At 47.6% G+C, this 20,789-nt stretch overlaps 1 protein-coding gene across 6 annotated transcripts in view; it reads left to right on the top strand.

The window, feature by feature from the left end:
• The window catches only part of GPATCH8 (G-patch domain containing 8), a 51,038-nt gene extending 30,541 nt beyond the window's left edge, over positions 1-20,497 (top strand). For 4 of the 6 annotated variants that reach the window (XM_057410026.1, XM_057410028.1, XM_057410030.1 and 1 more), the window contains 5 exons: positions 2,161-2,228; positions 2,674-2,760; positions 4,766-4,909; positions 13,933-14,063; positions 14,605-20,497. In XM_057410026.1, coding sequence (XP_057266009.1) covers positions 2,161-2,228; positions 2,674-2,760; positions 4,766-4,909; positions 13,933-14,063; positions 14,605-18,451 — 4,277 coding nt within the window. In that variant the 3' untranslated portion in view covers positions 18,452-20,497. Of the gene's footprint in view, positions 1-50; positions 2,229-2,673; positions 2,761-4,765; positions 4,910-13,932; positions 14,064-14,604 lie in introns of all 6 variants that reach the window. The other 2 variants (XM_057410031.1, XM_057410027.1) reach the window with 2 other exon arrangements.
• The last annotated feature ends 292 nt before the right edge of the window (positions 20,498-20,789 follow it).

Raw genomic sequence — 20,789 nt, 5'->3', positions numbered from 1 at the left:
TTTCTGCCCCTGATGGTTTCTGCCTAACAAATGGTGTTTCTTTTTTACAGCGTTATGATCCTGGACTTGTTGTGGTGATGGTAAACTTAGCAGTGGTAATTTTTTATTTTCAGACTGAATTACTCCTTTTGTCATCAGTGCACCAATATGTTAGGCTTACTTTCTCTGTTGTAGCCATCATCCTTCTGCTTGGTCTTTCATTTTCCTTTCCTTTCCTTTCTTTATGCACACTTGTCTGATCCTTGTTCATTAAAAGGGTATTGCTAAGAAGGGATGTTTCTGTTTGTGTTAGAACTGCCAAAATCAGTTTAAACATAAATTTCTAATACTGTCCAAACATGATTCCCCCCACCACCACCATGATGGGCACTAGCACTTGCTACTGCAATTTCCAACGAGATTTGTAAAATCAAACCAAAACAACCCAAAAAGAAAACTTTGACTGCCTTAGAAGGCAAAAGTACTGATGCATTGCTTGTGTACAGGGGTTTACCAGGGCAATGAGGCTGCTTCCAAACATCTCAATTGCTGGAGAAACAACCAAAAAAAGACCCAAACCAAAAAGACAAAAGCTTGGATAAAAACCTGTGTTGCTGGTGCTTGCGCCAGCCCTTCCATTTGGGTTCCCACTTCCCAGTAAATCCCTGGCTGAGACGTTATGAAAGTGATACTGCACTTAGGAAGTCATTTTTATAACCTGTCTTTAATTTGGTCCTTTTGCTAAAAATTGCAGTCACTGCTTGATTTATTATACCATTGGGCAGAAGAGAAACCTCCTCAATCCGAGAACATGGCAAAGAGCTGAGCGAAAGCTCCAGTCAGACTCTCATCTTGGATCAGGTTGTGGCCCTGGTGGCTCTGCCAGTCACATTCCTGGCTGTACCAACAAAAGCTTAAAGCAATTGATTGAATTGACTTGTTTCTGATAGAAAACCACAAGTCTCTGGACTTGAAGAGTTTGAAAGACCCGAATCTGAGCAGGTTCCCTCTGGGGTCTTCACTCTTTGGAGGAGCCAGAGCCATACTGGAGCTAGAGATATATTGGAGAAGAGGGAAGTTAATGTTTGATGCCTCTCTGGCTTCTCAGAGCAGTCTCAAAGACTTGAACCTGCTGTGCAGGTAGCTCTAAGGACTATTTTTGGCACAATTAAAACCTGTTAATCTTTTTAGCCCAAAGGTATAATATCTGTGTATGTGTGTATAACAAACCAGTTGTTTACACCAAACCAAGAGCAATGCAATGATAAGGGCAGTAAACATTCTGTTTTCTCACTCAAGGTATGCTCCGGAGAAGGTAAGTACTTGTTCTGTGGGCTTACATCACAACCCAGCGCCAGTTGTGATGTAAAAAGAAAGAGAATAAGAATTGAAACCAAAACAAACCCCAAAAGCTGTGGTAGTAAAGTGCTTGTCTGCCCCATTTTGCTTTGTTTGGCTGGTTATGAGTGGATTAAAGATATGTTTTATTTAAAAAGCCAAAAAGAAATCTCCAGCATAGTTTGATTAGTTCAAAGTCAATTTTCTTCGCAACTCGTCCTTTTCACAGCTTACAGGGGAGCAGTGGGCATGGGAGCAGCTCTGCAGAGCAGGGCAAGCAGAGCCTGGCCTACATGGCCGGTGGGCCTTGGGGCTGGAGGAAGTTTGGCTTCCGAGCCACACTTCTGAGTCAGCTTCCCTGACTCGTGGAGCGGGATAGAGCTGGTGGGAGGGAGGGAGAGAGGCTTCCACATCCTGGACGGGAAAGTCCTGGTCAGTTATGAATGTGGGAGAGCATGAAAAGGTATTTAATAGCTTTTTTGCTCATATCAGCAGATGAGTACTCACTGCCTGATATGGAAGCATTGAGGGGAAGGTGGATTTCTCAAGTCCTGCCCTAGGACTTGTCACAGCTGAACATTGACCACACCAGTAATTTATATGAGCAGTTAATGTTCAGAAAATACCATTGATCAGTACTTGGGGTGCATCTCACTCTTAACTGGTTTGGAGCTAAGAAGCAGTTTGGCTGTAAGCTGTGAGAATGGCTTGTGTTTGGTTCACTGTAGCTTTCTGGTCTCTGCACTCCAAGGCAAGATCTCTAACCACCCAAACCCAATGTCTAAAGCGAACTGCAATGACAGAGCAGCCACTGACCCACCTCTCTGTGTGTTCCTCTTCCAGGGAGAACAGACCCCATCCCTATCGTTGTCAAGTATGATGTCATGGGCATGGGGCGAATGGAAATGGAGGTAAGTCACCCACCTCCTGCCATGTCACCCAGCTTCCTTGCCTGGCCGTCAGGGATAGGGAAGAAACCTAAAGTGAGGATTTGTGCATCACCGATAAAACAAAACTCACTCTTAAATCAACACAGTAGCAAACACTTCTAAAACACATCCTCTGTTTACTTGTGGGTATCCAGGTTCTGCATCTGGCACTCCTGGGCTTTGGAATTCACCTCTGTAAAGCTGAGGCTACTTCTGGCAGTGCATGGGCTGCCAGGAGCATCCACCCCACAGGTTGATGAACCGCTTCCCATGCTGGTTCCACTGTGGGATGACACGACAGGAAAAGTGAAGCAGCACAGGCAAAGATCCTGTTTCAAACCTCATCTTGTTGAAATTGCCCACCCAGGCAGTGTCAGCTCTGCAGAGTGCTCCTGGGACAAGTCACAGCTTCTCATTTGTTTTTAAGCTTGATTACGCCGAAGATGCCACCGAGCGGAGGCGAGTGCTTGAGGTGGAGAAGGAGGACACCGAGGAGCTGAGGCAGAAATACAAGGTACTGACCCAGGGCATTGATGTTAGAGTTCTCATGGGCTGGCTGAGGGCATGGGCAGGCTGCAGAGGGAAGGTTTGGCTGTGACATGGACCCTTCTCATCAGCAAGTGGCCCAAAGCCTGCGTCCCTCCTGCAGCATCCCCCCAGCTCCCGTCAGACAGCAGCTGTCGAGTGGGAAGCATTCCTTGGTTTCAGAGTGGTTGGTTGGTGTGTGAGCTGCATAGCATAATGCTTTAGCTCGGGTCTGCAGTGTGATTTGTGGGGAAGTCCCTGGCTTTTGCATTTGTCTTTCAAACACAGTTGAAGGTGTGTTGCTCTCCAAGACTCTTTTGTCTCCCTGCTGCTATTCAGCCCAGGCTTCTTTCCCCTCAGGAGCTTGGTGGCAGCCTCTCCTAGCTCTGCTGTGTTATCATCAGTGGGCTTTAACTTCAGGCTCTTGCCTTTCTGGTTTCATCTGTGGGAAATCTCTGCCAGCCTCATTTTTCCGCTGCTCTGCAGGAGTCCATTATGCAACTGCCAACTGTGGCCGCATCCTGATGAGCCATTCAGTGAGTCTCAAAGGAAACTCAGAGAACTCTACAACCAAGAAGCAAGCAAGAAATGCTCTTTAATTCCCTCCTTTTGTAGGGATCCTGAGCTTTCAACTGGCTATGTTTGCATTGTTGAGCCGCAAGAAGCTTGGTCAGCATTTCGGAGGGACTTTACATGTCATTGTTCTGGGGAGCTCACGCTGCTCTGTTTCCCTTTCTTGTCTTCCTAGGGACCTACCTCAGGCTCAAACCTCTATGAAGTTGTGTTGATTATTTCTCAACAAGGGGCTCTGGTCATAGATAGAGGCAGGAACCTGGAATAGATTTTCTTAGTTAGAAGGTTAACAGCTTTTTAGCACTAGAATTTTTCAGATCTTTTCCCCTGTTGAAACTTTTTACCTGAGTTTTGCATGATAGAAAACATGTTCAGCAGTACTTGAATGTCACTTTGCTGAGGTAGCAATATGGGGGATCAATCATACTGCCTTGAACAAGATCTTGAAAAGGACAAGAGCTTTCATAGTAGATCATTCTTAAATGTTGGCTACCGGCTCTTGCTCATGTGAGGAAACTCCTCATAAGAAGTTTGTGTTGAAGGTGGAATCTCTAAAACTCTTCAGTGATTTTTCTCACATCCTAGGCTATTTTGAATTCTATAATTTCTCCCTATCCCAGCTGTGCTAACTGGCCATATGGGCTATGCTGTTGGTAGCACAGCACACTTTAATGCAGCATTTCTAGCTTTGCTTTTGTGTGCATCAAATAAACCTGCCCTGGCTTGGGGTTTGGGTGGTGTTATATAAACTTTGCTGATGGGATTGTAATTGAAGAGGGGAGGATGTGACCACTGCCAACTGAGACACCTCCTGTGCTTGGAGCTTTGGTTTGCACCTAGTGGTGAATTACACAAGGAAAAAAAGTACTGTCAGCAGCCTCTAAAGTGGACTTCCCCTCTTTTACTAACTGTCAACTCCCTGTACCTCCTCCCAGTGCAACCACTGTGTTTGAGCTCAGCTTAATGGACAGCATTGCTCCTGGGAGGATTTCTCTGACTGTAAAACTACACTGGAGTGAGTTAATCTCCATGGTTTCTGTGCTGTGCTTTGCCAGCCCCAGACCTGTGTTCCTCCCTGTTGAACTGCAGACAAGCTGAGATGAAGCAGACATCTGTTAGCACTCAAAATGGAGGAGGTATCAGCCTTGAAATTCAAAGATTTTGTACCAAAAGCAACGATCTTGCTTGGTTTGATGAGTATTTTGCACATCTTCTGTGAGCAGGCAGCTGCCAGTTTGTTTGTGTGGGAGCTTGAGGCTTTGAACCTCGCTTTTCATCTCTGACAATCGAGCAGCTCTCCTCCTGCAGCCACAAAACTGCCATCAGCACCACATGTGCTGGTACCTCAGGAGAAGATCATCTTCCCATTTGTTTTCCAGGAAGTTTAACAGAAGCTTTGTTTGTGTGTCTGAATTTTGCAGGATTATGTTGATAAAGAAAAGGCAATTGCCAAGGCACTGGAAGACCTCAGAGCAAACTTCTACTGTGAACTCTGTGACAAGCAGTACCAAAAGCATCAAGAGTTTGACAACCACATCAACTCTTATGATCACGCTCACAAGCAGGTAAACAAGCGTTGATAACACAGTTCATCAGTTTGATATTCACTGCAGTGGTCTTGTTTGTAGTTAACACTTTGAATTTCCCCAGTGTATCTATTTTCCTTACAGCCCCAGAAATAGGTGATTTATGTCACTGGTTCAGATTCTTATGGCCATCGTGTATTTAAAAACCCAGCAAACACAAAAGCCAGCCCATGGTTGGCATCAAGGAACCTGATCTTGAATGACCCAGCAAATTGGCTGCTGTTAAACTGAGGAGCAGACCTGTGGGGAGGGAGGGCTTCCAGTTTGCATCAGCTTTTAACGTAGTGCAGCTTTGGCAGCTGCTGCTGATGTGGCACATGTACCTGTTCATTACTTCAGTCTGTGTTCTGTAAAGCTGCTGGAAACAGACTGAGAAATCATGGGCTGTGGCAAAGGAACTGTAAAAAAGGAGCACTTCCCAAATTCTGTAACCTTTGGGAGAAGGAGGATTCAGAATCCCTGTGGAGCTGGCTTTGCTCCCAAGGTAGGGAGGTACCATGGTATCTACATGGTACTTCAGACTGCACAGTAAACACTGCAAGTTCATGTTGTTAGCCTGATCTAACCGTTTGAGGCAGCTATACAGCAGGTAGCAGTGTTGTGCTCCTCTCAGGATGAAAACTCAGAGGAGGATTTTGGACGTTCCTAGTGATAAATTCTAAGGATACAATCATTCATATGCTGATAACTTCAGGAGGATGTGCTGTCGAGTACTATATCTTGCAAAATAGTGGTAAAGCAACAGGTTAAAACCAAGATTATGGCATTAGAGTATGAGTTGCGTTTTTTTCCCCCCATGTATTTAGTATAGAATGTGATAACTCAAACAGTGTTAACAGGAATTCTCCTGGCAGGGTAATTCCTGTTTTAGTACTGTGATGAACTGTGGTTTAATAGAATTAAGAGGAGAAAGTCATTCCTTTACTTTGGGCTGGGAAAAGGGGCTGCTTTGGCTGAGCTGGTGGCACAGTTGTGCTACCCAATAGCAGTGAACTTCACCTGCAGCTTTCCATCAACTGGCTTGAAACTTGAGTGCAATGACATGCATCTATTTAGGAGGTTGAAGGACTTGTTTGTGTCACATTCTTACCAGGTGGTGATGCAGTATGACTGTGTTAGCTCCTGTTTAAATCCCTTGGGTGATTAATAGGGAGACTGATGGTGAGGGCTGGTTCAGCCTGGAGAAGAGAAGGCTTCTTAAGGGAAGACCCTAGAGCAGCTCAAGTGCCTAAAGGAGCTCCAGGAAACTTGGAGAGGGGCTTTGGACAAGGGCCTGTAGGGACAGGACAAGGGGAATGGCTTTAACCTGCCAGAGGGGAGACTGAGATGAGCTCTTAGGCAGAAGCTCTTCCCTGTGAGGGTGCTGAGGCGCTGGCACAGGGTGCCCAGAGAAGCTGTGGCTGCCCCATCCCTGGCAGTGTTCAGGACCAGGTTGGATGCGGCTTGGAACAAGCTGCTCTAGTGGAAGGCGTCCCTGCCTGTGGCAGGGGTTGGAGCTGGATGAGCTTTAAGGTCCCTTCCAACACAAACCAGTCTGGGATTCCATGAGGTTGGCAAGGTCCAGAGTTTTTCTAGCATCTAGAGATGCTGTGGAGGGAGAAACAGTAAACCTGTGAAAAGCAACCACCCCTCACTGATATGAAAGGAGTCATCAGCAGGAGCACAAGAAGAGTGACCTACAAGAAAAATGTCATGGGAGCACACAGGGTGGTGGTTATTTTAAAGGAACTGATGTTCTTGGATAATATTCATACACTGCAGTAACTTCAAGCATGCTTTGGAGAAAATGAGCCCTCAAACTCTCACTCTGTCACCCAGCATAAATTTCTAAACACACAGGGATTTATACAAAGCATCAATCATGCTTTGCTTAGGGAAAAAAATTGCTGGTCCAGCTTTATGCCATGAAATGTGTGTCACCCCCTTGGGTCAGTGTTCAGTGAGTGAGATTGAAACTTACCTAGAAATGGTGAAGGTGAATTTGGTCAGTAACACCAGCCCTCCGCTGCTGGCCACTGCTGCTCAAGGAAGGCTCATTTCCAACAGTCTACTCTAAATTCTAAGGTAGTTTAAAGAAAAAATGCTTTTTAATAAGATGTGGCACATGAAGTTTCAGATTTTTGCCTCTTTAGAGAAGAAGGCAATGTTCCATAAAGGCTAACATAAACGTTTTGAGGAAAACCATCAACTTCTCTTCAAAGTGGGCTGATCGGGGGCTCTTAGAAAGATGTGCAGTAGCTGACCGCAGGAAACCAGCTTGGTGTATATTATCTGCAGTGTTTTGTCTTGGTGGTAATTCTTGAGGCATCAGTGCTTCCTTTTGCCTTTTCCTCAGCTTGTTGGACAGATTTCCACAGGATCATTTTTGCTTTTAAGTATTTTTAACTACACATCTACATGCCATGGGAGTGTTTGCCTGTTCCTTCTGCAGCTCAGTGAGCATTAGGCTGTCCCTGGAAATAGCTGTTCCATCCTCAGATCCCTTTCCACTCCCCAGTTATAAAGACACTGTCTTGTATTCCAGGAAGGAACTCAGGATTATTGCGAAACAGGGATGATAGGTAAGTGGCTTGATCCCTACCGGATAAATTCTGGACCAACTTGTTAACACCAAACAATTAAAGGGGAGGTTTTATTATTATAATTTCCTGACTACATTGGTTTCATGTAGCATTTGGATTTATCTGAATCGACCTCAACACCTTTCTGTCCAAAAGGCGGTATTTCCTGATTATTTTAACAGGGAAAGTCATCTTCAGTTTCTCATCACAAAGCATTGGCCTGTTGAAGTCATTGTAAACGTCCTGCTGGAGGGGTGCAGTGTTGTGCCCTAGGTTTTCTTAAATGAGGTTATTTCTTGGAATGAGAAGTACAGATGGTTGAAAGAACAGTGACTCTCTCTAGTCACCAAATGGTCAGTCCTTCCTCGGGGAGGCCAGAGGAATGAAGGTGACTTGGGTTCATGGAGGTGGCCCTGCAAAAGAGAAAATGGACTCACCTCTTCCCTGTGAGGGTGCTGAGGTGCTGGCACAGGGTGCACAGGGAAGCTGTGGCTGCCCCACCCCTGGCAGTGTTCAAGGCCAGGTTGGATGGGGCTTAGAGCTACCTGCTCTAGTGGAAGGTGGCCCTGCCAAGTAGAAGGACTGGTAGCTTATGAAGGACCCCTGCCTGGGATGTTGCGGAAGTCCTTACAGTTGGAAATACCTCACATGTAAGTAATGTGGTGTTTGCAGCCAGCTCTTACTCTTAGTTTACTTCATCAAGAATTTTTATACAGAGTCTCACAGAGCTTCACCTCTTCCCTCCTCACATCCTAGTGAAGGGTTGAGCTGTTTCCTCAGTCACTGACCCAACAGGATAAAAACATTCTCCTTCCACACTCTCTGTGAACACCAAATATGGTCCTTTATAAGCCTCTGCCAGGTTCACTGTGAGAGCTCTGACCAGGACTGAAATGCAGGCTTTCATGTAGCTGAATTCTCCATAGCTGAATTCTCCATAGATTCTCTTTATAAAAGGACAAATGTATTTCCATAAAGAAGTTCTTTGGGAAAAAGGATGGAACCCAAAAACTGAGACTGTAGATCTGCAGTTCTCTTCATGCCCTCATTTATTTGGAGGAATCTATTAAAGCACAGTAAAATTACCAGCACAGTCCCTGCTGTGGCTGATGAGTCGTCTAAATCCAAACGCTAAACTTCCTGATTTGGGGAGATTTGCACTTGTGCTTTCCAATAATAAATGTCTTCAAGCACAGCTTGGATTTAGGAAATTGGAGAGAGAATCTCCAAGGCAGTGGGTGCTACATGGGAGGCTTTTCTACCCTCAGAAAACCTCATGGTGTTTTTCTCAGCCCAGTTTTAGTTGTTGAGCTGCTTGCTTGCTCATGGTAAATGCATTTGGAGAAGAGCCCTGCTGCAGGGAGAATGCTCCATAAAATCAGTATTCAGCACCAATACCCCTCACCAGTACTGAGTAAAGGAAAGATTACCTCTCTTGACCTGCTGGCAATGCTCTGGTGATAGAACTGGTGGCCTTCTTTGCTGCAAGGGCTTATGGTGGTTTGCTGTCCACCAAGACCTCCAGATGCTTCTCTGGGAAGCTGGTTTCCAGGTTGGAACTGGATGGTCTTTAAGGTCCCTTCCAACTCAAACCATTCTATGACTCTCTGTGGGGCCTGGGCACTGTGACCAGTGGCACTGGGGTATCTGTGTGCCATTAACACAGGATATGTTTTCCTAAGTTGAAACCAAGGTGTCGGAGAAGAAATGAAGATGAAATGAAGCTGCAGTTTTACGCCATTTCCCCTCTGCTCTTTCCACTTCATTTCTGAGCATGCAGAGAATGTTGATTACCAGAAATAAGCAGGGCTTGTGTTCTCACTCCTGTGAAACTGCAAAGGTTGCCATTCTTTGAGCTCTTATTTAGCTAATAGTGTAGTTTGCCCCTATAAGCTTTTGTGGCAGAGAATCAAGCACATGTCAAAAGTTCAGGAAGGCAGAGATGTGCTGGCATGTAATGGAAAGTGCATTATCCTTTAATAGGGATTGGCAGAGAGACTCAGCAGCAATAGCAGGGGAGGAGCAGGCTCTGACACCCTTGTGCTGTTCCACAAGCTGTCTCCTGCCTCAAACCAACTCTGAAATCTCATGGTACATGGATCCCATAAAGTCTGTCCTGCTCTCCTGAACGAAGGTTTCTCATGGAAGTCTAGGATCTGCAGGTCTAGCAAAGCAGTGTAGCAGAGGGCTTTATTCTGAGAATAACACCTTCTGTTCTGCAGTTTTAGGCAAAGAATGCCTTTTGAGTGGGCCTCAGTTCAGTGAAACTGCATGGCTTTGTCAGCTTAGGCATAGGAAATCCCTTTATCAGAACCTGGAAAGCCATGCACTCCAGCTGGGTACCGGGCAGGTCTTCCCTCCACACCATCCCACCAGTAAAACCTCCGGCACGGTTGCCACAGCATGTGCTGAGAGGTTCCCTGTTACAACAGCTCCTGGATCCTCATTGTTCCCTTTTCATTTCACCCCTTTCACATGTCCTTGATGGGTTGTCTCTGGAGCTTTTCAGTGATGCCTGAGTGCAGCTCATTGAGGTCAGTTTGAAGGGAATCATAAGATGATGGTGGCGTTTGCCAGTTTGGCCACTCCTAAGCTATGTGGTGACCGAGAGATGATCAAGGACCCCTTTGTGCTGGAGCACTGAGGTAGCTGCAGATCTTACAGAAAACCTGTTCTTGAGGAGCTCAGTTTGCATTCCCATGGAAATTTGGAGACTTCTGAGTAATTTTGTTAGAAACAAGGCTGAAAACTTTAAATACTATTCTTTGTTACCAAGCTGAGGTGGGTGGCAGCTATTAATTGGAAACACAATTCCAAGCTGAAGAAAGGCTTCAGGCACTGAAGTACTGCTGCTAGCAGGCAAGAATTTGGGCAGCCTGTTGAAGTGCTGGTGATCTGTGTCCTTGTTTGTGGGCACTGATGTGGCCCTTCAAGCTGAAATAATAACCCAGCAGAATAGGATTTCTTGGCTTCATGGTCACTCTCATCCTACAGTTTGGAAGTGTGTTGCTGCTTCCTCAGAAAACACACTGCCTATGAAGAAAAAAAGCTTCCTAATGTGGAAGTCCTCTAGTAACACCAGGGCTGTGTGTTTAATTTACTACAGGCTGGTGGCTTTAATCCTCTTGCAGAAATGATGGCTTTGCTGAGCACTGTGGGAAGACCTGAAAAGGCTGCTTTCACCCTGAGATGGGTTCCCAGGGCTCCTGTTCCTGAGTTAGTGAGAAGCCCTCTGAGGACGATACAGTGGCTACATGAAATCCTTGGCTAAGTGTCTTTGCTGGGGGGGGGGTGGGGTGGGGTGTAGGAGGAGGAGCACCCATACATGTGGTGTGGTCCAAAAAGTAATTCAGAGATTTTGGAGGATTTCAATCATGAACCTTTGCCTAAGGATTAGATGGAAATTTCTTTAGTGCAAGCCAAGCTTAAATATCGATTCACTTGAAATAGCTTTGTGGGAAGGCTGAGCCCTGGAGTAGAGCAAAAAATATTTCAGTGCTTCCACATGCCGCTTTTATTGCTGTGACATTGTACTTCAGGCTTTTAATTGCTTCACCCCAGTTAGGTTTGGGGCATAGGGTGGGCAAAGCTGTGCTTACCTGGTTATCCGTTGTTCTCTGCATGGGTAAATGACTGGACTCAGTGATGCACTTGAAACAGTGAGTGAGGTGACAGTCACTGACAGGGTATCTTGGAAAGTTCTGGCTATAAGTTCAGTGTTGGTCTGTGGCAGGGAGTTGGAACTGGATGAGGTTTACGGTCCCTTCAACCCAAACCGTTCTGGGATTCTATGATTTTACATTCCCAGGGGGATGGCCAGTGCAGTTGTGGAGCTTTTCTCTCCCCAACAAGACCCTTCTTCCTTCTGGTGTACATCAAAAAGAAACTCAGCCTTGAGATCTTAGTCCTTTGCAAAGTCAGCTTCCCAAAATCAGACCAGCTTCTCCCTCGTCTGGGGAGTAGTAAACTCTCGGCAACCTTGAAAGCAGGGTTGATGGTCTGTCACCCAGAAGGGCTCCGGTACTGGTGTGGCCGGGTGTTACTGTATCGCCTGTGCTGGAGTCACAACGCACCAGGATAGTGATTTGCTGCATCACTTCTAGTTGATAAATGGAGAGAGTAGGAGGTCTGTGGAGCAGAGACACACAAAGATCAGCATCTAAGGAAATGGGCATTTAATTCTGTTTCCATTAAAACTGTCTGTTGTAATGAAGGCATCGTGGGCAGCTACAGTATTACCAACAGGCTTGGAGCCTGTTTGCTTTCCTGGGAGATATTTATGGCCATGGCTGGGGTTGGGTTTCCCAGTGCACCACTGCACCTTCCTCTCCAAAGGAAAAGGTCACAGTTCGCTCTGTGGTAAATAGCCAGGCCATGTGTTTTCCAAAGGGATGAGTGGTTGAGAGATTTGGCATCAAACCCCAGTGCAGTAGTTCTGTCAGCTGTTGGTAACTTTAACTTCCTGGAGCATTTAGAGCTGCTCTTTGAATCAGCATGAAAAAGCTGATAGCATTGCTTAGCCCACTTCTTTTTTGTCTTTTTTTTTTTTTTCCTCCCTCTCGGAAAAAAAATCACTATTCACCACTGAACATACACCACAAAACCCTGGAGCCCTTTACTTGTCCTGGTGAAAGTAGCTCTGTTGTTCCAGGTGGGATCATTGCTGTGTCTGAGCGTGTATGTGTATGTGTGCCCCCGCTCTTGCTCCAGACTCCCTGAGCTCCGTCCTGTAGCTTCACTGGCTCATTCCTGCTCTGTAGAGTAGCTCACACCCCAGCGGCAGCCTGGGCCCTAACCCTTGCTTGTTGTTTTTTTTCCTCTCTTTCACTCTTGTTACATTTTTACTTTCTTTTCTTCTTTGTGATGTGATGTTTTCAGCTGATGTATTGAAAGCAAACCCTTCTAATTTTGGAGGCCAGATCACAAGAGTGAGTTTCTTTCTGCAAGTGTCTATAGCTGTAGCTTTTTCTATGTGTCTTCCCCTCTGAATTCGGCAACGCTCAACCATATTTAGTAAATACCATTAGGTAAGAAAATCCTGTCTTGTCAAATCTTCCCCCTTTTTCACAAAGCAATGTTCTCTTTACATTGGGACAACTTAATGCCTCTCATTTGAGCTTTGGGTTAGTTTTCAGATCCACTGTTTCTGTGTGGTCCAGCCTGACTTGGATGCGGCTGGGAGCAATTTGGTCTAGTGGAAGTTGTCCCTGCCTGGGCTGGCGGTTGGAACTGGGTGAGCTTTAAGGTTCCTTCCAACACAAACCATTCTGTGCCGACTTTGCTCCATCCAAGAGGCAGTCACAGGTGTATTTACAAATCACCAGAGATTTGTACATCTTGTACAAGAAGCTTTCTCAAGTGACTACTGCTTTGATCCCTTTAGTCTTTCAGGCCTTCCATGAAGTGCTTGAAAACATGAAACTTCCTCAGAAGCTGGGTCCATGATCCGTTCTGGAATTGGGCCTTTTGGAAGGGTTTCATATAGTGCACCAAAAAAGAAAAGTAAATCTGTTTGGATGGGAAAGGTCTTTCCTTGCTGCTTTCTGTCACTTGAACTTCTGCACAGTGCTCTAAAAAAACCTTATGAATTTTGCCATGTATGCAGAGGAGAAACAGCAGCCTCTTTCCTAGTGCTTTGAGACAAGGCTTTCAAACATTTCCTATAGTCTTGGATGTTCCATTTCTATTAGAACTGGATCTCTAGATTTCCTCTTAACATTATGATATTTGGAATCCCTTGGGCTTGATTGACTTCCTCCTATGCCAGAATTCCTGGGCATCTGGTGGTTCTGCTCTCTCAAGTATCCGAACCCAAAAGAGCATTTTAGAGCATTTTGTTTCTTGAGAGCCCATCTCGGAACTACTGTCAGGAAAGCAAGTAACTGTTTGTGGTGTATGTTGGATTGTTTTTTTGCTTACTGGAATCATCTGCATGGGATTTTTGGCACCTTCTCCAATGTAATTTGTACATTGCTTTTGGAAGATGGAATACTTGGGTAACTCTTGCACCAGCTAATCCCTCTCTGTCCATGCTATTCAGACTTCCATCATGTGCTGTTTGTCAAGTACATCTGCACCCTGCAAGAGCAGCAAAACCATTCCTTTATTTTCCCCTTTTCCTTCCAGAATTTGCTTGTTGCTTTGAAATCAGCTTTATTGTACATGCTAAAGAAAACCAGTAGTGTTGATTGGATATGCAGATACACAGACTTGAAATAACGGAAAGTGATCAACAGTTGTCTTTTCATTTAGCTACTGGGAGGATGGCAATGTGCTCCATGTGGTTTGTTGAGCTATGATGCTGTTGCTCCATCCTAGCTCAATAAATGTTCCTGGGGAGGGGCTTGACAGTGGACTTCCAGTGTGACAGCAGAGCTGCTTTTGGACACTTTACCCCAAGCCCACTTCGATCTAATCCGTTCCTGCTTTCTTTTGCCTCAGAGGTTGAAAGATCTCAAGCAGAGGGAGTTCGCTCGCAATGTCTCTTCCAGATCACGTAAAGATGAAAGGAAGCAGGAGAAGGCCCTGCGGCGCCTTCATGAGCTGGCTGAGCAGAGGAGGCAGCCTGAATGGTGAGTGGGATGATCCTGAGCACCCTCAGGGCATCTGTGTGTGAGCCCTGCCTGGGGCTGCAGCCCTGGGCTGTGCTGCCATTCTGGTTCCTGTAATCACACACAAGTGTGGAGGGCAAGCCACACCCCGTGCTGTGTTTTTGGTGTGAGTGAATTCCCTGAAGCCATAGTCCAGAGCATCCCCAAATGCCTTTATCCAGCAGTATGTTTTCTTCAGTTAGTTATTTTTATTAACAAATGGCTGTGTGATGCTATTTTAATGTGTAGTTTTGGATACCAGAGTACATGAAATCCTAGAATCCCAGACTGGTTTGGGTTGAAGGGACCTTAAAGCTCTTCCATTTCCAACCCCTGCCAGGGGCAGGGACACCTTCCACTAGAGCAGGTTGCTCCAAGCCCCTCTGTCCAACCGGGGCTTGAACACTGCCAGGGATGGGGCAGCCACAGCTTTGTGTAGAAGGCTTAAATGAGACATGAATCCATCTGCAGGGATATACAAATGGCAGTCAGCTGTTTCCTCTGTTTTAACTTGTTCATACAGTGCTCCTGGAAGTGGACCCATGTTCAGAACCACCACAGTGGCTGTGGATGAGGAAGGTGGAGATGATGGTGATGATTCTGCAGCCAACAGCAGCTCTTTCATCCAGTCAACTTCTGGCCAAGCTACAGAGATGAGTATGGACAGAGGTTTCTTAAACACTGGACAAGTTGCTGGCACTGTTACACCAAGCCAAATGCCCATCCAGGGAGCGCAAGCAATCAGCTTTGGCATCAAGAGTACTTTGGGAACTCCCCTGCAGAAGATAGGTGTGTCTTTTTCCTTTGCAAAGAAGACTCCAGTAAAGCTTGAGACCATAGCTTCTGTTTTCAAGGACCATGTGGAAGAATCGAATGCTGCAGATGGAGCAAAAGCTGATGAGAAAGGGTCCTCAGAGGCAGGGAGCCTGCAGAAATCTGGTGAGGGTGAAGGCACAAATAACTCTGATGGCAAGGCAGAGGAAGATGACCAACATGACAAAGACAGCGGGTCTCTAGCCACTACTTTGTCAAAACTAAAAAAGATGAGACGAGAAGATGGACCAATGGCAATTGAACCAGAATACTACCACTATATTCCCCCAGCCCATTGTAAAGTGAAGCCTAACTTTCAATTCCTGCTTTTCATGAAGTCTACCGAGCAAATGGAAGCTGAAAATGTGAACAAAAAAGCCACCCATGAAGTGAAAAAGGGTGGTTCTCCAAAACCCAAACCCAGCAAGCACACAGAGAAGGCTGCTGAGAGCACAGGGCAGCAGAAGGAGCAGAGCACTACTGAAAGCACAGCTCAGCAGAGCAAAACTGAGCTAAGAGAAGTCCTGGAAAATGCGAGTGTGCAGGAGAGCAAACATCTGCCAGAGAGTGACCTCCCTGAGCTAGACACTGCTAAAGAATCCCCACAGCCTGCCTCAGGCTGTAAGAATGTCTCTGGAGGACCAAAGCATCCCACAGGACCTTTTTTCCCTGTTCTAAGTAAAGATGAGAGCACGACCCTCCAGTGGCCTTCAGAGCTTCTCATATTTACCAAAGCAGAACCATCGGTTTCATACAGTTGTAACCCCCTCTATTTTGATTTCAAGCTCTCTCGCAATAAAGATGGTAAAGGCAAAGGAGCAGAGAAACCCAAGGAGCCGGGGGGACTTTGTAAGGAAAGTGGTCAGAGCACAGAACCTGGTGAGATGAGCAAAGCCAAGGAGGCAGAAAGCGTAGCCAACAGTTCTGCTCTGAAAATGGAAACCAAATCTCTGTCCCACTGTGGCTCCCAGAACAAGCAGGAGTCCAGCTTGGCGACTGTTAGTAAGGGAGAGGGAGAAGAGGGTGGTAAAAGCATAATGGGGAAGAGCAAATCTGGCAGGTCCCATAAACACAAAAAGAAAAAGAAGCACAAAAAGTCCAGCAAACATAGACGGAAACACAAGGAGGAGGCTGCTGAGAAGGGCCGGAAAACTGACGTGGGGGAAGAGAAACCCAAGAAACGGAGAAGACACCGGCACAAGAAAGGCAAGTCCTGTCTTTCAACTGAATCGGAACGGGCCCTGAAAACAGAACTGCCCAAGGAGCGCGGGCACTGCCCAAGGAGAAAGCGGTGCTCCCAGGAGTCCCAGAGGAAGTCTCTGTCTGCAGAGGAGGGAAGTAGCAGTAAGAAAGAGGATGGAGATAACTCCTGTCTGGAGCACTGCAGCAGGAAGCGCAGGGCTGACCTGCCGCAGTTCCCTGCTCCAAGGCGGCGGTGTTCAGGTCCTGCTCCAGGCAGGGCCACCCGCAGGAGCCGGCAGAGCAGCGGGGACTACGACAGCGAGGAGGGCTCCCTCGGGAAGTGCTGCCGGCAGAAGTCCCCCTCGCACTACAGCGATGACGATGACTCCGGCAGCGAGCGGTCCCGGAGCCGCTCCCGCTCAGAGCGCAGGCGCTCCTCCTGCGGGTCCTACTCCTCCAGCTCCGACGCCTCCTCAGACCACAGCCGCTACAGCCACCGGCGGAGCTACTCGGACGACAGCTACAGCGATTACAGTGACCGGTCGAGGTGCCACTCAAAGCGGTCCAATGACTCAGAGGATGACTCTGACTACAACAGCTCAAGTCACAGATCCAAGCGGTACAAGTACTCCTCCTCAGACGACGACTACAGCTCAAGCCGGAGCAGGTCGAGGAGCCGGAGCAGGAGCACAACGCACCCTCGAGGCAGGTCACGAACGAGGAGCCGTGGCAGGACACGCAGCAGCAGCTGCAGCCGCAGCCGGAGCAAGAGGAGAAGCCGCAGCGCAACGGAGCGCAGCTGGAAACGGAGCCGCAGCTACAGCAGGGACCGCAGCCGCAGCGCCAGGAGCCACTCCCAGAGGTCCCTGTCACGGAAGGGCTCTCGAGGCCACGAGAGCCCCGAGGAGAGGAGACCTGGGAGAAGAGACTTCATCAGGTCCAAAATCTACCGCTCGCAATCTCCACACTATTTCCGTACAGGCCGAGGTGAAGGATCCTTGCTGAAGAAAGAGGATGGCAAAGGAGAGGATCTGAAAGGATCTGGCTCACTCTCCCAAAACAGCAGCAGCTCTGGCACAGGCAGAGCCTCGGAAGGGGACGGCAGCCCCGAGGAGAGAAACTCTGTCACTGCAAAGCTGCTCCTGGAGAAGATTCAGTCAAAGAAGGTTGAGAAGAAGCCCTGCGTCCCTGATGAGATGCTCCCAGGGACGAACAAGGTGGGAATAAAGCTCAAGGATCCTCCCCAGGGCTACTTTGGCCCCAAACTTCCTCCTTCCTTGGGCAACAAACCGGTTCTTCCCTTAATTGGGAAACTGCCAACCGTTCGGAAGCCAAATACCAAGCGGTACGAGGAGTCTGGGCTGGAGAGAGGTGAGGAGCAAGAGCTGTCGGATGTTGAGGAGGTTTCCCAGGGCATTGAGGAGGCTCAGTTGGGTGGCCAGTCTCTCCTGGAAGAAGTGGTGATGGTGATTCAGGACAAGCCTCTGGATGAGCAGAAACGGGATGAACCTGCTGTGGAAATGCAGTCCATTCCCCTCGAGGCACCGGCGCTCCCTGAGTGCTTCAGGTCTGGAGATCTGGTTATGCCGCACAGCTTCCTCCCAGAGCCGGGCGATGGCAATGGGCTAGAACCTATGGATGGGGGCAGCCAGCCAGTCCCAGCGGAAACCAGTATGATGTCCTTAGTTCCAGATGTCGAGCACTTTCCTGGCTATGTGCCTCAGGGTGGCGAGCCAAGCATCGAAGGGGACCGGGAAGAAGATTCCTCTCTAGCACCACTTGAGAGCCAGCCCATCACTTTTACACCTGAGGAGATGGAGAAGTACAGTAAGCTGCAGCAAGCTGCACAGCAGCACATCCAGCAGCAGCTCATGGCAAAGCAGGTCAAGGCCTTCCCAGCCTCAGCAGCCCTGGCTCCAGCAGCGCCTGCCCTGCAGCCCATCCACATCCAGCAGCCGCCGGCAGCCTCAGCCACATCCATCACCACGGTGCAGCATGCCATCCTGCAGCACCACGCTGCCGCTGCCGCCGCCGCCATCGGCATCCACCCACACCCCCATCCCCAACCCCTTGCTCAGGTTCACCACATACCCCAGCCCCACTTGACACCTATTTCCTTATCCCACTTGACCCACTCCATTATTCCAGGGCACCCTGCTACGTTTCTAGCCAGCCATCCCATCCACATCATTCCGGCGTCAGCCATTCATCCCGGCCCCTTCACCTTCCATCCCGTTCCTCATGCTCTTTATCCAACCCTGCTTGCTCCAAGACCCGCTGCGGCTGCAGCTGCCACAGCCTTACACCTTCACCCTCTGCTGCACCCCATCTTCTCAGGACAGGACTTGCAGCATCCACCCAGTCATGGCACATGAAGGACAAAATTAAGTAACCTCGGAGGAAGGAGAATCTTGTGCATTTTGGGAAGGGGTTTGGAGTTGATCCAGCTGGCAGGTGAAGCCTGAGAATTTCTTTTCACTCTTTAGCAGCCAAAGAAGCTAGAGGCTCGAGGGCTGGGGAGCAGCAGGCGGTGGGTCAGTCGTAAGCGTTGTGTATATCCACTACCAGGGACAGTCTCATGTCCCCAACACCTCTGTGCACGTAGCAGCACTCTCTTAGGAGAATCATTTCACATGTAGACCAGCAAGATTCTTGGAAAGACTGTATTTTTTTTCTTTTCCCTAATTCTCACTCTTGACCATCTCCCTTCTGCCACCTTGTACATCATGAAGGAGATCCCGTACACGCTTATAGGTCTCTAAGAACCCTTTTAATGAGGTCATCTAATTGAAACAGTCAGCATGATTGAATCCAGCTTGGAATGGGTGAGAAAACACTGAGGAACTGGTGGCTGTGGATGCTGATGAGGGGGTGAAGAGAAGGGCAGGGCCACACTGGTTTCGGCTGGGCCAGCACCAGTCTTCAGGCATCACAGGAGGTTCCTGGCTGCTGATTTCGGGGGGATTTGTCCTTGGGGTGAGCAGCAAAGGTGAAATTAAGATCTTACTGTAAAGAGGAAGAAAGGAGCTACACGTGTACCCGGAGCCTCATGTCCTGGGCTACAGAGAGGCTCTGGGGTGGTGATTCCAGTCTGGGGTTTGACCACTCTTCTCCTGAGAGGAGGGAAAACATCTCACTGACTTCCAGCTCCTGTGGTGTTGGGAGAGAGGAGAAAAATCCCTTTGGGAATTAAAGCAATACTGAGGCTTGGGGAGAGTGGCTGGGGTGTGTGAAGTGAATTCCTCTTTCGTCTGTAATACTGATGGTTTCCTTATTAATTTATAGGATTTTTTTTTTTTCAATGTAAAGAATTGCACTGAACTCTGTAAACAAAGATGCTGCTTTTTGTAGCTCCTATAAAAAGGTTACATTTGTAGTATATTGCAATAATATTTTTTACAGCCAGTTCTTTTAGTGGTACTTCGTTCTGGTGGCTTTTGTGTAAATAGGTTTGCTGTAGGTGAAATAAGACACTTGGAAAGGTTCCACTTTGGAGTTGCAGCTAGCTGCAGGACAACTTCAGCATGTATAGTTTATCGAGCTCACATATTTTTGAAGTTTTTATGTACCATAAAATGTAAAAAAAAAACTCAAAAAATTAATTGAATCTTCCTTTAGCATTTTACAGCATAACACAAAGGCTGGGAGCAGGAGCAGCTCCATGTCCCTGCTGTAGGAATTGGACCCCGGAGGCACCCTTGAGAGGGGCAGAGTGTAAAACACCCGGGTTTGTCTCTGCTTCTTCCCCCCTGGACTCAAGTGGGTGACTGCAGCTGCCAGCAGCCTTCTGGTGAGGGAAGAGCCTTTGAACCCATCCTCCCACAGGGAGAGGTGGTTTAGGACTAACCCTGATGTTCCCTAAGGGATTGCTCAGTTCTTCCAGCTGATACCACAGGGAGGCTCTTCCAGCCACAAGCTCTCCCATCGCACTGGGCTTCTGGGATTCAGGTCCTTGGATCAGACCGGTTTGAGGGCACCTTCTGGGGTTGGTTTGGGAGCTGGCAGCAAGGTATCCCCTTCCCCATCCTCCTGGGTGGGCAGAGACTGAAAGGATCAAAACCTCTGGAGCTTCTTCACTCTTGGAATGGGAAATGTTGTGTTTGGGCAGGTCTGAACCCCAGCAGTCACTAAAAGGGACTCAATTTCTCTGTAAATAATTAAGAGATTCAGTATTAGTGTCTCAATGCTGGGCTTCCTTAGCTTCTAGATCCCACATCCACATTCTGGCACTCTTCACGCTGCAGCCCGGAGGGGGGGGTTGACTTCCAGAATAGTGCTAAAAATAATTAACCTGTCATTACTTACCAGGCATAAACAGACTGTATTTAACTTTGTCACATAAGATTATATATATATATATATATATGCTGTAAAATGAGGGGAAAAAACCTTTCTAATAAACCAGTGATTTATGGAAAAATGTGTGTGGTTATTGCATGACATGAATAGGAGCTGCTGCAGTTGATGGGGATGGAGCCCAGGGCTTCTTCCTAAAATAACAGCATTGGATGCTTGGTTCATCAAGTAAAACGACTCTGAACTGGGATTCTTTGCTCGGCAGCCGCTGAGCTGGATGCAGAGAAAATGTACTTTTAATTTGTGTCATTTGGGGGGGTTAAAGGGTGGTGTTTGGGCAGGAGCCCTCAGCACAGCGAGTGGCACAACCAACCTGCCTGATGAGCCTGGAACCAGGCAAGAGGCACAGAATCCCAG

The sequence above is a fragment of the Pezoporus wallicus genome, unplaced genomic scaffold (assembly GCF_028554395.1).
Source record: "Pezoporus wallicus isolate ANWC-B61680 ecotype Strahan unplaced genomic scaffold, APGP_CSIRO_Pwel_v1 contig_8725, whole genome shotgun sequence".
NCBI lineage: Eukaryota > Metazoa > Chordata > Aves > Psittaciformes > Psittacidae > Pezoporus > Pezoporus wallicus.
The sequence above is the reverse complement of the archived record's forward strand: the minus strand, read 5'-3'. Positions and strand labels throughout refer to the sequence as shown.